Here is a 15,086-nt window from a genome sequence, read left to right as displayed (position 1 = left end):
TAGTCTAAAATAGGTAAAATAAACTAAATTTTATTATTTATAAACATACTATGGTAAGATAAATATATAAAACATCTTTGGTTCAAGGTAGAGATGTTGATTCACGTCTAAGCGTCGTGATACAAATAAATTTGTATTGCTTCGTTTGTTATAATTATTTTGTATTAATTACCATGATATTTCATATCTTATTTGTGCCTTTCCTTGTATAGATAGTAAATGACATGGTTGGGAGATTTTAATTCGTTTTTAGATTTTCCAGTTTTCCATTCCATAAGACAATTCATCTGTTTCTCTGGGATCTGCTAGCGCAAGAAGTAGCTCTTTTTGTCTACCATCCAAGAATGGATTTAATTTTGAGATTATATTATTCTTAATCTCCACACCTTCCCTTTGCTCCGTTTCGTAATAGAATAGTGATTCTAATAGAATATTCAAAGAGATTATGTCATCATCTTCACAGGTACAATTGACTACTGGAAATTCTAATGATAAACGACGAACATCATAAAGAAAAAGCTTCAACAAAAAAATAGATATTTCATCATTAACTTTTAACTTCTGCTTGTCCAGTTTATTAAAGCAGCTCAATGCCTTATCGTAAAGATGAGCGTCCATGAAACAATTTGCTGCGTCTCTAAACATTGATGCTTCTTCATAAACAATAGCTGCTTCATTGAAACGACGATGCTTCTCATATAAACGAGCCAGTTCAATGTAAATGTAAGGCAAATTGGCTTCAGCTGAGATAAGTAATGCGTGACGATAAGCTGATATGGCAGCGTTTATTTCTTTTCCTTCAGCAAAATGGCGAGCAGCTTGAAGAAGCGCTTGTAATTCCATATTAACATTTCCAAGGGAATGTTCACATCGCGCTGATGCCAGAGAACAATAACCAGCGAATAACTGAAATAAAAACGTAAACATTAGCAGATGATTCTGGCTGATGAACAAGGCTTTGAAACTTACTTTAAATTCTTTAAAATCTTGACTCAGATCACTGAATTGTTGACTAGCTTCTGAAAAATTAGGTTTCCTTAGAAGAAATCTTTTCTTTAATTTAGAGTTTATTGCTTTGAATTGTGTAAAGTCAGTCATCGTGGTCCACCAATAAGTTGGAACCATCAAATTTTTCCACTGGAATCCTGCCATTTTGAAAAAATAAACATTAGAAATTATTAATAAACGATATAATTTTTGGCAATTTTAGCCATAATGCACATAAATTAAATAAAATAGCTAGTATGGCGAAAAAACACCCAGAGTTGATTAATACACAGCTGAATTGCCAATCCGCCAGCTAACATTATAAACCAAATAAGGTATGTTACCTTTAATTTGTTCGGATGTCTCCTTATCTCAGAGTGATATGGTTAGTTTAATCATGTAACAATCAAGATTCATTCTGAGTACGTAAGGTCCAAATAGGAAATATTGACAGATGATGTGGAGAGGAGTGAAGGTTGTAAACATAAACAAACAGCATGAAAACAGATAGCTCAACAGCTCAAAATTAAAAATTGGTCACCACTATCATCTTGGTCATGAAATAATCTTAATATTATCTTATGAATTGAACTGTTCTAAGTAAAAATATTGCCGATGATCATAGATGAAGAAGGGATGTTAATAGTAATTAACAATCAAAGATGAAACAGACCCACCTACTTCCAGGTAACTCATACACACAGAAAAATGAAAAGTAGAAAGAAATAGAGACATATAGAGAAGGGGAGAGAGAAAGGGAAAAAGAAAGAGAAAGAGAGCCAAGAAAGACAGAAAGAGACGAGAGTCAATCCATGTTTGTAATTCATTGCAATAATGATTAGAATCATTTGCCATAATATCTTCTCATCCGGTTATTGAATAAGGTAAGCCCATTTAGTTTCGATTGTAATTGATCTTTTTAAGAAATCATTGATCAAAATTTTGACCAGTAATTAACTGTAATCTGTTTATGTTTTCACCATACATAGGTTTGTAACATTCCTTGCTCATCTTACACTATCATCTGGTGTCCACTTCTTCATTTCGGTCTTTTCCATTTGTGTTGACTTTATTTGTTGCCAAATTTTTGTCTTCAAATACATCCGTTGAAGTTTTACTCCTGTCCGGTAATCAAGGTGGCCCATAAAGTGAAATATATTACTTAAATTGAAGCCAATTGCTCAGTGAAAATGTCTGCCACCCTTCGCCCATATCTTGCTGCAGTTCGGAAAACATTGGAGGCTGCTTTTTGTTTGACCGATTTTAATTCACAAGTTGTCGAAAGACATAATAAACCTGAGGTAGAAGTTCGTGGTAACAAGGAATTACTTCTTAATCCAGTGGTAATCAGTCGTAATGACAAGGAAAGAGTGTTAATTGAGTCTAGTATAAACTCTGTCCGGATCTCCATTGCAGTTAAACAAGCGGACGATATTGAAAGGATCCTTGTCCATAAATTCACCCGTTTTTTAATGATGCGAGCGGATAAATTTGTTATTTTAAGGCGTAAACCTGTCTCTTTAAGCGATACAAGAAGTACTATTTTAGATGAGAAGACAAATCCTCAACAGCAACCTCCTACCGGTTATGATATATCTTTTCTTGTTACCAATATTCACACTGAATATATGAACAGATTCAAAATAATCGATTTTATTATACACTTTATGGAAGAAATTGATAAAGAAATCAATGAAATGAAATTGGCCATCAATGCAAGAGCTAGAATTACTGCTGAAGAGTTTCTCAAACGATTTTGATTAATTGGTACATAACTTAAAGCTCAGCTGGAAAATCTTGGCAGAGCTGAATTGTTTATTCTGTTCCGTGGCTAAGCCATCTTTGGCAGTATTTCATATTCTCTATCTTTAATTAAATTCGTTTCTTTCTGTTTTTCTTACATGAAAGTTATCTGAAGTACCAGATTATAACAAAAAACACATCTCATAGAAAGAAAATAATAAATTGTTTTACTCCATTATTAAAGAATTTAAATTGTTAGAAATTTCTCCTTCAATTTTAACTTTTTATTTTACATTTTTGTTATTGACAATGATGAGTTATGAATATGCATCAGCATGAATATTTAATCATAAATGATATGTACAGAAATAAGAAAATAGATTTAAGTATACAAAGCTAAATCAGTCCATTATCACTGTATGATGAAGCAATAAACCAAGAACGGCTCCACGATTTTGTAAAGTGTACCGAATTTTTTGCTCCTTTTCAAATAGTTCTTCTAATTTTAACCATTTCTGAACCTTTTCCATATCAATTTCAGCTCGTCGTAATTTTTCCCAACAATAATGTCTCATACACTTCTTTTTTGGGAGACGGCAATATGTTCCAGTCAGTTCGAAACAGTTAGTAACCAAAGGATAACCACAAACTTCATTATCTGGTATTTTTTGCTCTTTTGTGTGTTCAGGGCACAATACTTTCAATCTCATACAATAAGTTTTCTGATGAGGATTGAATACATCACAGAAAACTCCTTCCACTTTTGTTTTATAAACACCACCAAAAGATATTTGACTTTCAAATTTGTTAAAACATCTTTCCATGTGTCTCAAAGCAGTTCTCGATGCAACTTCATGTCCACAGGTTACACAGTAAGTCATCAGCTCATCTCCAGTCTCTTCGTCTACTTCATCTTCTGAGATTGGTGGTAGTTTCTTGGCCTCGGCAATCATAGCTTCTAGTTCTTTTTGTTTACCGTCCAGTTCTTCAAGAAGCCTTTTGGCTGTTTCTCCTTCTGTTCGAATTGCATCTAATTCTCGATTACTGAAAACATCAGCACTTGATGGTGTACTTTGCCAAAACCTTATACGTTCAGGTAAAATTTCTATTATCCTGTTGGTTGCTAATTTAATACCACAATTATCACTGCAGTATTTAGAACCTCGACGAGCTATATTGATACATCCAGGACCATAACATTGCCTTAAACCATCATCAACTTCGTAAACATCTCTTTCTCTTTCTCTTTGTCTATGTGTTTTTTTACTTCCACGTTTGTTGTCAGCCGATGATGTGTTTGTTTTCTTTCGGCTAGGTCTAGATTTTGGTTTACTTTTTCGATTATTTTTTTCAGATAATTCATTCTCAATTCTGAAAGTTTCATCTCCATCATCATCGTCATCAAACTCTTCATCGTTTTCATCCTCAAAATCCATCTTCTCTGGTGAGGTATCATCTTCAAAACGAGCCGTTTTATTGGACTTAGAAGTTGGTTGTTTCTTTTTTCGAACAGTCCCCTGTTTGCTAGTTGATTTAGAGCCAGAATCTTTGTGATATTGAATTTTTAAGGATGGATTACGATCACGACACATGAGGCAATAGAACTTGGTTATCGTCTTAGCAAGCTGTTCAGTAATAGAAATACAATCTCCATGATACCATTCATTACAAGAATCACAACCAATCATAAAACGACTAGTATCTGAAGAGCGACAAATACAGTAAGAAGTGTCTTCACCCATGTTGATATCACTTAAGTTAATAAGAAAAACATTTAAATAATAAAACTTTGACGTAAGGATAAAAACTGCCGAAATTGAAGATAAACAGAGTTTGTAAACAAATGTAAAATTACCGAAACCAGTCAAACAGACTTTAAAAACTGGTTACTCAGTTACTTTTCGATAACATAGAGAGGGAGATTCAAAAAATGGTAAAACTTTCTACTGACAAAGGTTTTTCACTTTTCAAGTTGAGCATAATCTAACTCGGAACATTTATGATAAAACTCTCAGAAATTGTTAAAATTTTACTTTTGGATATTTTTTCTTGAGGTCTTAACTTAAATTGCATGTCATCTCACAGCAAAAATGAACAATTAAAGCTGATTCTTATTGATATCAAAATTTCACTTACAATTTAATTTTTTTTATTTTAATGTTAGGGAATTGCAAATAGTTGATTTAGTCAGTACAACAAAACATTTTAACTTGTCCTTATAGTAGTGGTGAAGATTCAGGTTTCGCCTTCAGTTCCAAAACACCAGATTATCCAACACGGGCAATTAAGATCTTCTATACTTAAAGTATAAGCCTGCGCCACGATAAAAATTCATATTCAAACATCCATCGCAAACATTGACCCAAACCATCATCAATCTCGGAGATTTCTTCCTTTCTTTCTCTATGTGTTTTTTCATTCGTCCGTTCGTTGTCAGCTGGTGTTGTGTTTGCTTCTCTTCGGCTTGATCTAGATTTGATTTCACTTTTTTGGTTATTTTTTTCACATGAATCACTCTTATTTCTTAAAGTTTCATCTTGATGATCGTCGTCTTTATCTTCACAATTCCTTTCCTCAGATGGAGCGACATCTTCATGACGAGCCACTTTATTGGACCTCTGAGGTGATGGGCTCTTCTTCCGAACAGTCCCCTGTTTGCTGGTGGGTTTAGGACTAGATACTACAGTGTCTAGGACTACACTGTGATATTGAATTTTTAAAGATGGATTACGATCACGACATATAAGGCAGTAGAATTTGGTCATCGTCTTAGCAAGTTGTTCAGTAATAGAAATACAATCTCCATGATACCATTCATCGCAATTATCACAACAAATCATAAATCGACTAATATCTGAAGAGCGACAAATACAATAAGCATTGTCTTCACTCATTTTAATAAAAGTTTATTGTTTACTTTAAACACAGTCAACAAGTAATTTGTATCTTATAAGTTCGACGTAGTGAGAGTAACTTATGGTCTATTTCACGGTCAAGAAGGTGTTTCTTAGCTAAAGATCATTCTATTCTATTCTAAGAGTCTATTAGGTAAACCTCTGACAGTATTTATATTTCGATAATTAATATGATAAAATTACTTTAGCTGTTAATAATTCATCAACATTTGCTCTTACGCCTGAACCTAATTTTATAGTGAAAAAACATTGATTGATATTTATATTTTGATTCAAGCAAATCATTATTTTACAATTTAAACAATTTATGCAGTCCAGTGATTCCCCTCTACCCTTTTCCCTTAAGGGGGAATCGTTAGAATAGACTAACTGTAAAATTTAATTATTTCCCCCTGTAGTTGACATAGATGTCAGCACTTGAAAAAAGCAAAAAATTCAAGGAAATACTGTAATAGTAGTGGTGAAGATTTAGGATTCGCCTTCAGTTTTGCCTGGTTTAAAAACACCAGATTATCCAATACGGGCAATTAAGATCTTCTATATTTAAAGTACAAGACTACGCCACGATAAAAATTCATATTCAAACATCCATTGAAAAAATTGACCCAAACCATCATCAGTCTCGGAGATTTCTTCCTCTCTGTCTTTATGTGTTTTTTCATTCGTCCGTTCGTTGTCAACTGGTGTTGTGTTTGCATCTTTTCGGCTTGATCTAGATTTGCTTTCACTTTTTTCATTATTTTTTTCACATGAATCACTATTATCTTTTGAATTTTCATCTTTATCATCTTCGTCTTTATCTTCACAATTCCTTTCCTCAGATGGAGCGACATCTTCATAACGAGCAACTTTATTGGACCTCTGAGGTGATGGGGCTTCTTCCGAACTGTTCCCTGTTTGCTGGTCACTTCAGAAGTGGATATTGTGTATACCACATATTTTTTAGATTCTTTAACAAGTTGATTTTTCAAGGATGGATCACGATCACGACACTTACTGCAGTAAAATTTTAAAAAGGTAAAAGCGCGTTCCTTAGGCATAGAAATACAATCTCCATGATACCATTCTTCGCAATTATCACAACAAATCATAAATCGACTTATATCTGAAGAGCGACAAATACAATAAGCAATGTCTTCACTCATTTTAATAAAAGTTTATTGCTTATTTTAAACACAGTCAACAAGTTAACAAGTAATTTGTTTCTTGTAAGTTAGACGTAGTGAAAATAACTAATGGTCTATTTCACGGTTAAGTAGGTGTTTCTTAGCTAAAGATAGGTCTATTAGGTAAACCAGAAAGTTTTGAACCTATGACAGTAATTATATTTCGATAATTAATATGGTAAAATTACTTTAGCTGTTAATAATTCATCAATATTTGCTCTTACGCTTGAACCTGATTTTATAGTGAAAAAACATTGAGATATTTAAATTTTGTTTCAAGCAAATCATTATTTTACAATTTAAACAATTTATGCAGTCCAGTGATTCCCCTCTACGCTTTTCCCTTGAAACTTGAAGATCACAGATATTTTTCACCACAAAAAACTATTTTAAGCCCTTTGAGTCTTCACTTAGACAACGGTCTTAACTGCAGCTCTATCGGACGCTGAGGCACCAGAAGATCCAGTGCTAGTAGTTCGGCCACCAGTGTTAGCACTAAGTCCAAACCAAGACCAAACATTTGACCATTGAAACTAGCTTGTCCACCAGGGCTTGGTAAGACATCTATCACTTGATCACATTGAGAGTGATATTAAAAAAATGGTAAAAACTTTTCACCAACAAAGTTTTTCACTTTTATTTTCAGGCATATTTATCATGGAACTCTCAGGAATTTTCAAAATCGGACTTTTGGTTATTTTTTGGCTTAGATCTGAACTTAATTGCAAGTCCTACTCAGCAAGAATTAACAATCAAAATAGATTTTTATTATGTTAAAATTTATCTTAGAGCTTAGCTAATAGCTGATTCAATAAGCATTCCCCCTTGTCTTGATAGTACACTGATAGTAGTGTTGATGATCTAGGTTTCGCCTTCATTAATTAATAATTTCGGAGATTGCATTTTCTCTTTATCTTCAAAACGAGCCACTTTAATGGACTTCGGAGGTGATGGACTCATTTTGATATACCAGTGATCACTATTATATAACCAGAAATAATTTTCCTGTTATGTCTTAATTGCTGATTTTTTACTCAAAGAAACAAATCACACACTAGAATATGAAATGTTTGAGTTTTAACATCTTTCTATCAATATAAAGATGTTTGTTTATCGATAATAGATAAAAATTAAATCGATCAACCGTTGATTTGAATTGGAGAAAATGAAGGTAAAAAAATAACAGAAGGTAAAGTTTAATGGGAAAAAAGGTAAACACGATGAATAAATATTATAAAAGATGGAAAAGGCCATCTTTAAAATCTCTAAGACCTTTCAAATAACATGATAGTTAAAAGAAGATTAAAGAATTGATTAAACTCTATTAAGGCTACTAGAGTCAAAATTGTGATTAAAATCAAGAATCAACAATAACAAAACCATCATCGTCTGAATCAGCTGCATTATAAAGCTCTGGTATTTGACTTGAAGGCTGTGAACTGAATTGGAAAGGTCCACTTTTACCTAAAACAGATCTATTGGAATCTATATACAGGAAACAATAATTTTGACCAGTTTCAACATTGAAATTTGATTTTGAAATCAATAAAGTTTTCAGTATTGATTTATTGCAGCTCATGGATTGATTATTTAAAACGGGTAAACTGGAAACCAATGATCCTTGATGAGATCCTTCATTGCCGTCCGTAAATGGATGAATTTCAATTCTATCATGGTTTCCATCTTTATCACTGGTAACTGATTCATCAGCTCCATTGTTCGTACTCTGGTCAGTTCGATAATAAATATATTTACACAATATATCATCATTAAGAGAGTAAACAGATCTGGTCTCCAAGAAGATTACATGACTTGAGTTGCCAATAATGCTACAGTTATACGAGAGGCTTGTTAAATCAAACGAGATTGTCAACTCCCCAAAACTGGTGTCATCGGACTCTTTTTCCGGCTCCAATAATTTACCATTTGAAACAGATGATTGACGCTTTTCACCAGTTTCATCACAGTCAGAATTTTGGTCTTCCTTCCTTTCATGAACCTTCTTAAGCTTTGATTTACCCTCAAGTGTATAAGGAATACCTGAGAAGAGAAAGAAAAGAAGAAAAAGTAAATTAAAATCAATTTTAGCCAGTTATTAAAGATTTTCATTTACAGTTTAAAGATTATGCTTGAAAGATGAATAAAATTAGATTGTCTTCGCTCATTAATGAATTACTCAGAGATGGAAAATGAAACCAATTGAAGGTTATCATGTTTAGTAATTCAAAATATGAAGATAAATGGTTGAAAGTGGATGAGGCACAAAGTACATCAAAATCTTGATCGACTAATCAAACTAGAGGAAAAGGTATCCAAAATAACATGATCAATTATTTTGTTTTCACAACAATTGTAAGCTGAAAACATGAAATTCATGAACTGATCTGATATCGATTGATTGTTGTATTTTTAACATGAAAAACGGTTGCTTAAATTCAAACATTATCCTTGATAAATGGTAAATTAAGGAGAAACTTGAACTTGATTACAAAACTCGTGGGTTTACATTTATGGTTATTTGTGGTTAAGGACATTTCAATTTGGTCGGTTACTCATGCTAATGTGTTAATATGTGAATTTGTTTCAATTGACAATTGCAGCAATTCAAGAGTTAACTGTTTGGTTTAAGTTAAACAATTAGATCTGGTCAAACAAGCGGAATAAAAGTCCATTTGGTTGATGATTTAATAGATAAAATGAATGTATACAGAAGAAGCAAAGGAACCGACAAAATTGAAGGTTAACAAGATGGGAAGATGATGATGATGATGATGGAAATAGTGAGAAGTTTGATTCAACATTTATTAATTCAATAAAATTTGAAAGGAAACTGAAACTATTGAGTATCATGTTGAACTAACACGCCTGAATAACAAGTAAAAACAAATAATTGCAACATTAAAAACCAGTATCAAGTCGAGGTGAGACCAGATGAAATAAGAGGCTTAATTGAACTGTATTTTACTTTTAAACTAGTGTTTGGTTAATTTTTAGTTGTGATAATAGAAACAAATGATGGACCAAGAACCTGAAGAATCACAATCAAAAGATGATCAGCAAAATGTTCAACATATAGCTGATATAATTGGATCATGGGGACCTTATCAACGAAAATTAATGTTTCTCTTGATTATCTGTTATTGGGCAGCTCCATTCAATAATCAAAGTCTCCTCTATTATGTTATCAAAAGTGACCTTTGGTGTGAAAAATCAACTGGTTTTCGGGTAATTATATTGATATTATTTTTGTCTCCAATTTTTCTGGTTGATGGTGATGAGAAAGAAACAATATTTAGTTTACTTTAATCATTTCTTAATTGCGTGAATGAGGGTTTTGCGTTGAATCTTTCAAATTTACTTTTATCTAATGACACAATCTAATTGAATCTACTTTTAGGTTGCTATTAAATCTGATACTTGTAGCTTCAAAGATCTTGAAAAATGTACTGCTTGGGGTCATAATATTACCAGAACAACCGTAACCAAAGAGGTAAGTTTGATTGATAACTTTAAATCAGGTCACAATTAGTGATCAACTTCAACATGTTGCATCTGGTTCAAAGAGTTAAATTCAACAAGAGTGGATTCCAGTTTTGATAAAATAATGTGAATATCCGCCATTAGCTATTTATAGCTTGATTGGTGCTTATCTTGAAATGAGATTTAAGTCCAGTCTGAGATTATGTGATCTTCTCGGAATGGTTTGCCTCAAAATTGGACTTGACCAAAACTGTAACCATTTTAATCACATTCCTCTAAAACTAGAACTGGTCCGAGACTTGATATCAATAGCAACTAAACAATTTCATTTCAATTATTTAGTGGAATCTTGTCTGTGAAAATTATTGGCAGCGATCATTAGCATTGTCAGCTTACCAAATGGGCTATTTAGTATCTGGACCGTTTATTGGTACAATATCCGATAAATTTGGACGTAAAAATGCCATAATCGGCTGCATAATTAGTGAAATAATTTGCAGTATACTCTTGTTTGTCTCATCGTCCATTGAAATGTTCACGGTGGTCAGAATTATTCACGGCATCGGAGGATATGGCAGATATCTAGCTTCATTGGTTTTACGTGAGTTTCTTTTCAATCTTTTCACGAAATTAACTTTGAAAATAGCATCTTGATTTTATGAGTAAATAACCATTAATCAGTCATAAAGGTATTAAGTTCAATACTTGAACATAACACCTTTTCAGAAAAGAGTAAGGTATATTTCAGATTAGATGAGACTTGTGAGTCAACCTGTCAGTTATCTCTTGGTGTTGTTGAAAAATAAGACTTTTAGACGACTGCTAATCAGATTAAAGAAATTGATGAATTTTCGTTTTTTCCCTGTTGAAAGTTGTTGAAAGTGTTGGACCAAGGATCCGTGGACGAATTGTTGTTAGCTTTGATTGGATCTGGTTTGGCGGTGAATATTTAATGATATTGGTAACTTATTTTGTTACCAACTTTAGACACATCTTTTTGGGCTCAGCTATTTTCCAAATATTTTGTGTCACTATCGTTATGCCCAAAGTCAATGAATCTCTTCGATGGCAGTTGGTTAATGGTCAAGATGAAAGAGCGGAAAAGGTATTGCGAGAGTATTCAGTTAAACAGGGTAGAATGGATGAAGAAACATTCCAAATGAAGTACGAAGCTCTTCGAGACAATGTCAAGTCCAGTTTACGGTCAAACAAGGCAAAGGAAACAATTTTCACTTTGTATCGCCATCCAACCTTATTGAAATACTGTTGTGCCTTGTATGTAATGTGGTTCACTATGGCTTTCACATTATTTGGATTAACTTATACATCACTCGATTTGTCTGGAAATATATTCCTCAATAATGCTATATTTGCCATTTCTGGTGTTTCAGCGCTCACATTCATGACCTGGAAAGTTGAATCCTTTAAACGACGACCATTGGTCCTTACTTTATGCTTAGCAACCTCTATGTGCCTATTTTCAATCATACCATTAGCCACTTCATCAAGAGATGTTGTTCCAAGAACAGTTCTTATCACGGTTGGAAAATTTTTCGCCTCGTCAACCTTTCTTTTGATGTACGTCTATTCACCTGAAGTTTTTCCAACATCAATACGACATCTTGGAGTAGGAACCTGTTCAACAGCAGCAAGAATCGCCACAATATCAGCTCCATTTGTAGCACAATTGGTAAGTTGATCTTGACAGTGAATCACAGTTGAATATAATTTTTTTTCACCAACTTTCTCTTTCCATTGAACCTTCTTTAGACTGCCAAAGCTGATCTAAGATATACATTTGGGTTGTTTGCCTCTTTGGGTTTAATTGGGGCTGCAGTTTCATTTGTGTTACCAGAAACTAAGGATAAAGAAATTACTGATACTGTTGAAGAAATGATTAGAAATACTAAAACAGACGATGAAAGAGAGATGATTGAACGAAGAAAGAACCAACCATAAAGGATGATCAGCTGATGCACCAGATATTGTTGAAGCATTGACTTTTCAACTTTTAGTTATTCAATTTATTTCTAACATTGTAAGTCAACCCATTGATCATTTGCATGACCAAGATGGTTGATTCTATTATTCGAGAATTGTAATCTTATAACTTGAAACTTAACTCAACTGGAATAATGAATGTTTCTTGGGAAACGCCATTAATTGACTGAAAATTTATGATCAATTATTCAAAGAATAAGTTAACCATTGACTTAACCTTATAAATATACAAAAATTGTAGTTGAATTGAAGTAAACAATGGATAGTGAATTTATATTACCAAAACATCAGAATAATGTACTCATTTGAATAATGGTGATAACAATTGGATTCAAAATTTCATTGTAAATTCATTTTTTCTCATGGCAAATACCAAATTATACCCATGTATTGTAAATTTTAAACAACGGGAGAGAGTTAATTACCTGAGAAGTTTCGTGATAATTTGAAATCTTTTCAATCCATCTAAATTGTTACACAGAGTCAGCTGTAAATACACGAAAAGTCAAGAAGCATTTTACTGTACAAGATGACTACAGTAGACTCTAATTGACACAGAGTGATGGTAACGAATTACAAAAAAAATCAAGCTAGTTTTTTTAATTAGATAACATTTTTAGAGGACTCTGATATATTTAATTCAGTACACGAGTTATCAAATTAAATATGAAAAATATCGAAATCAAATTGGTAAAAGGGCTATTTCACCTAAATATTATAGCAAAATAGCCATAATGCTAATCCCACGACGTGACAGCTCGAGATTGTTTACTGTACATTACGTGGAACATTGGTGTTAATTTATTATAATAGATGGTTAAGCACAATGTATATAAATTATGAAATTCAAACTCAAACTCCATTCAATCAAGCTCAAATTACTAAACGGTAATGGAAATCGATGAAATAATCGTCAAAGTGAACTTCACACTAGGAGAAGCCTTAGATATCAAATTATTGCCTCAATAATTGTGGATTTTCAAATTGAGTTTTAAATAAATATTTGAGTTGATTGCTCATCAATTCAAAATAGACTCTTTTATCAATAATTGATACAGAACGAATCGCAATTACTTTCGTATAACCTTGATAGGAGCGAAAGTTTACCGTAAACGTAAATATTACGAGTATTGACTAATTGAATGAATAGAGGATTGATTGAGGGTTGAATTGGGCTTTTGATTTACTTACTTTGAGCTAAATGGTGAAAAATTGTCTCCTGTTGATTATCTTTATCGTGAAAAATAGATCCAAGGTAGTCAGAAAATATGGAGAGTAAACATTTGAGAAAATCTTTCTCATCTCTGATTTCAAAACCTTTGTAAGACATTTTTATCAACATATCACGAGCCGATTTCGCACACATCAACATTTTACAATGTAATTTGATGCCAAACGGTGTTTCTGTTAACGGGTTTGATAATGGTGATGAACTGTAAATAAAAACACAAACCCTGAAAAAGGTAAACAGTGAAGAGGGTTATATAAGCTTTACTCCTCTCTGTTTTGACTTATTCACCTTCCCCTATATTTACTACTCACTCGTCTTCTCCTTCTCTTCCGGGAACCAAGTTGAAAGTGTATTAACTCAAAGCTGTCATGAAATGGATGGAAAGTAATGAAAAGTCAAGTTCACTGACAGAACAATTGGAGATAATAATAAACCTTAAAACCGGTAAAAGCAATATATCCAGTCCTTTAATCCAAAGTTGAGGTGAATTTTCAATTGAGCAAAGGTTTACTTGACTATTATTGGTGAAATATGAATACTATTTGTGGGATATGAATGGTGTGTAAGGTAGCGGTAAGGACAGGTACACAGACAGAAGATACAAAAGATTCAAGATGAGAAAGGTTTGGTTGTGTGGAAACGAATGAACAGTTGAAAAGCTAAGCTGGTTAGAGTGAATGAAGTTGCTCTGCAAGATCAAGTTGATAAGGAATAAAAGTGGTAATGATAATCATAATAAGTGCGATAATGAGTGGATGATAGAGTTAAAAATTGATGCGATGATTCAAATAACGGTTCCTGTTCAATTCCTGGTTGAATGAATATTCCCTTCTCTCCGTTAAATACAGCAGTAAAACAAGACTTGTGAATTAACCGGTAAATAAAACTTGAATTCAACTTGAATGCAAGGTTTACTTGATTCTATTGACCTTAATTTTGCTAACTCTTAAGGTCATAAAACCGAGCTATAATTAAATGCATTAAGTCCTTAATTGTTAATGGCGTGTATTGTTTGTTCAGAAGCAGCCACGGAAAGAACCTAATGATAATCATTTTTTGATGGGGCTGAGTGAATAGGACTTTATTACACTAGATAACTGTCTCCGTTTGATTTGTTTCAATATTCGTTATTAAGTTTAAATCATCGCAATAAATCGGAATTGTATAAAACATCTTATCTCTGATTAAAACCTATTTAACAGCGAAATCAATATTTTCTTTAGTCAGATATTATCTTTTTGTACTCGAAAGATCAGATGCTATTTATTGATATCGTGTTATAATTGCTTTCAATGAGTTTTTAATTGAAATTGAGCTTCATGTTGAATAAGGAACAAATTAGTTTCTCTGATCGCATCTTGTATTACCTTTATGATGCTGGCTATGCTTTATTGCTCTATGTTTTTTTGCGCAAAGGAGAGATTTCAGGTGTTCAAGATTCACAGCTGAATACAAGATTTATTAGTTGAGAGTTACGATTAAACATGATATAACTAAAACAAGAGACACAATTCAAAACTAAAAATTTTAATTTATTATGGTTTCTCGTATCTCTACCAAATT

General features: G+C 32.8%; 5 protein-coding genes across 7 annotated transcripts; 2 read left to right on the top strand and 3 right to left on the bottom strand.

Annotated features, from left to right (window-relative positions):
- Positions 1-14: 14 nt before the first annotated feature.
- LOC107366393 (uncharacterized) lies at positions 15-1,690 on the bottom strand. Its single transcript, XM_015933990.3, has 3 exons — positions 1,332-1,690; positions 970-1,145; positions 15-906 (listed from the first exon to the last, which is right to left on the bottom strand). The coding sequence occupies exons 2-3, from the start codon at positions 1,123-1,125 to the stop codon at positions 250-252; spliced, it is 813 nt and encodes a 270-aa protein (XP_015789476.1). The 5' UTR covers positions 1,126-1,145; positions 1,332-1,690; the 3' UTR covers positions 15-249.
- An 83-nt stretch (positions 1,691-1,773) lies between these two features.
- Arpc4 (Actin-related protein 2/3 complex, subunit 4) lies at positions 1,774-2,992 on the top strand. Its single transcript, XM_015933993.3, has 2 exons — positions 1,774-1,871; positions 1,977-2,992. The coding sequence occupies exon 2, from the start codon at positions 2,178-2,180 to the stop codon at positions 2,745-2,747; it is 570 nt and encodes a 189-aa protein (XP_015789479.1). The 5' UTR covers positions 1,774-1,871; positions 1,977-2,177; the 3' UTR covers positions 2,748-2,992.
- A 55-nt stretch (positions 2,993-3,047) lies between these two features.
- On the bottom strand, positions 3,048-5,733 carry LOC107366317 (CXXC-type zinc finger protein 1-like). The gene is made up of 2 exons (XM_089266845.1): positions 5,033-5,733; positions 3,048-4,612 (listed from the first exon to the last, which is right to left on the bottom strand). The coding sequence occupies exons 1-2, from the start codon at positions 5,622-5,624 to the stop codon at positions 3,132-3,134; spliced, it is 2,073 nt and encodes a 690-aa protein (XP_089122971.1). The 5' UTR covers positions 5,625-5,733; the 3' UTR covers positions 3,048-3,131.
- A 2,254-nt stretch (positions 5,734-7,987) lies between these two features.
- LOC107366391 (uncharacterized) lies at positions 7,988-14,158 on the bottom strand. 3 transcript variants are annotated; one of them, XM_015933988.3, is made up of 3 exons: positions 13,835-14,158; positions 13,484-13,746; positions 7,988-8,851 (listed from the first exon to the last, which is right to left on the bottom strand). In XM_015933988.3, exons 2-3 carry the CDS (start codon positions 13,662-13,664, stop codon positions 8,169-8,171), a joined length of 864 nt encoding a protein of 287 aa, XP_015789474.2. In that variant the 5' UTR covers positions 13,665-13,746; positions 13,835-14,158; the 3' UTR covers positions 7,988-8,168. The 3 variants fall into 3 exon arrangements, with proteins under 3 accessions (XP_015789474.2, XP_089123145.1, XP_015789473.2); XM_089267019.1 differs by having other exon boundaries at positions 13,484-13,725; XM_015933987.3 differs by having other exon boundaries at positions 13,484-14,158.
- On the top strand, positions 9,485-12,577 carry LOC107366388 (organic cation/carnitine transporter 2). Its single transcript, XM_015933981.3, has 5 exons — positions 9,485-10,036; positions 10,209-10,301; positions 10,634-10,892; positions 11,164-11,981; positions 12,062-12,577. The coding sequence occupies exons 1-5, from the start codon at positions 9,824-9,826 to the stop codon at positions 12,248-12,250; spliced, it is 1,572 nt and encodes a 523-aa protein (XP_015789467.2). The 5' UTR covers positions 9,485-9,823; the 3' UTR covers positions 12,251-12,577.
- Positions 14,159-15,086: the final 928 nt, after the last annotated feature.

Source organism: Tetranychus urticae, chromosome 2 (genome assembly GCF_039701765.1).
Source record: "Tetranychus urticae isolate SD_2017Ah chromosome 2, NJAU_TeUrti_SD_1.0, whole genome shotgun sequence".
NCBI lineage: Eukaryota > Metazoa > Arthropoda > Arachnida > Trombidiformes > Tetranychidae > Tetranychus > Tetranychus urticae.
The sequence above is the reverse complement of the archived record's forward strand: the minus strand, read 5'-3'. Positions and strand labels throughout refer to the sequence as shown.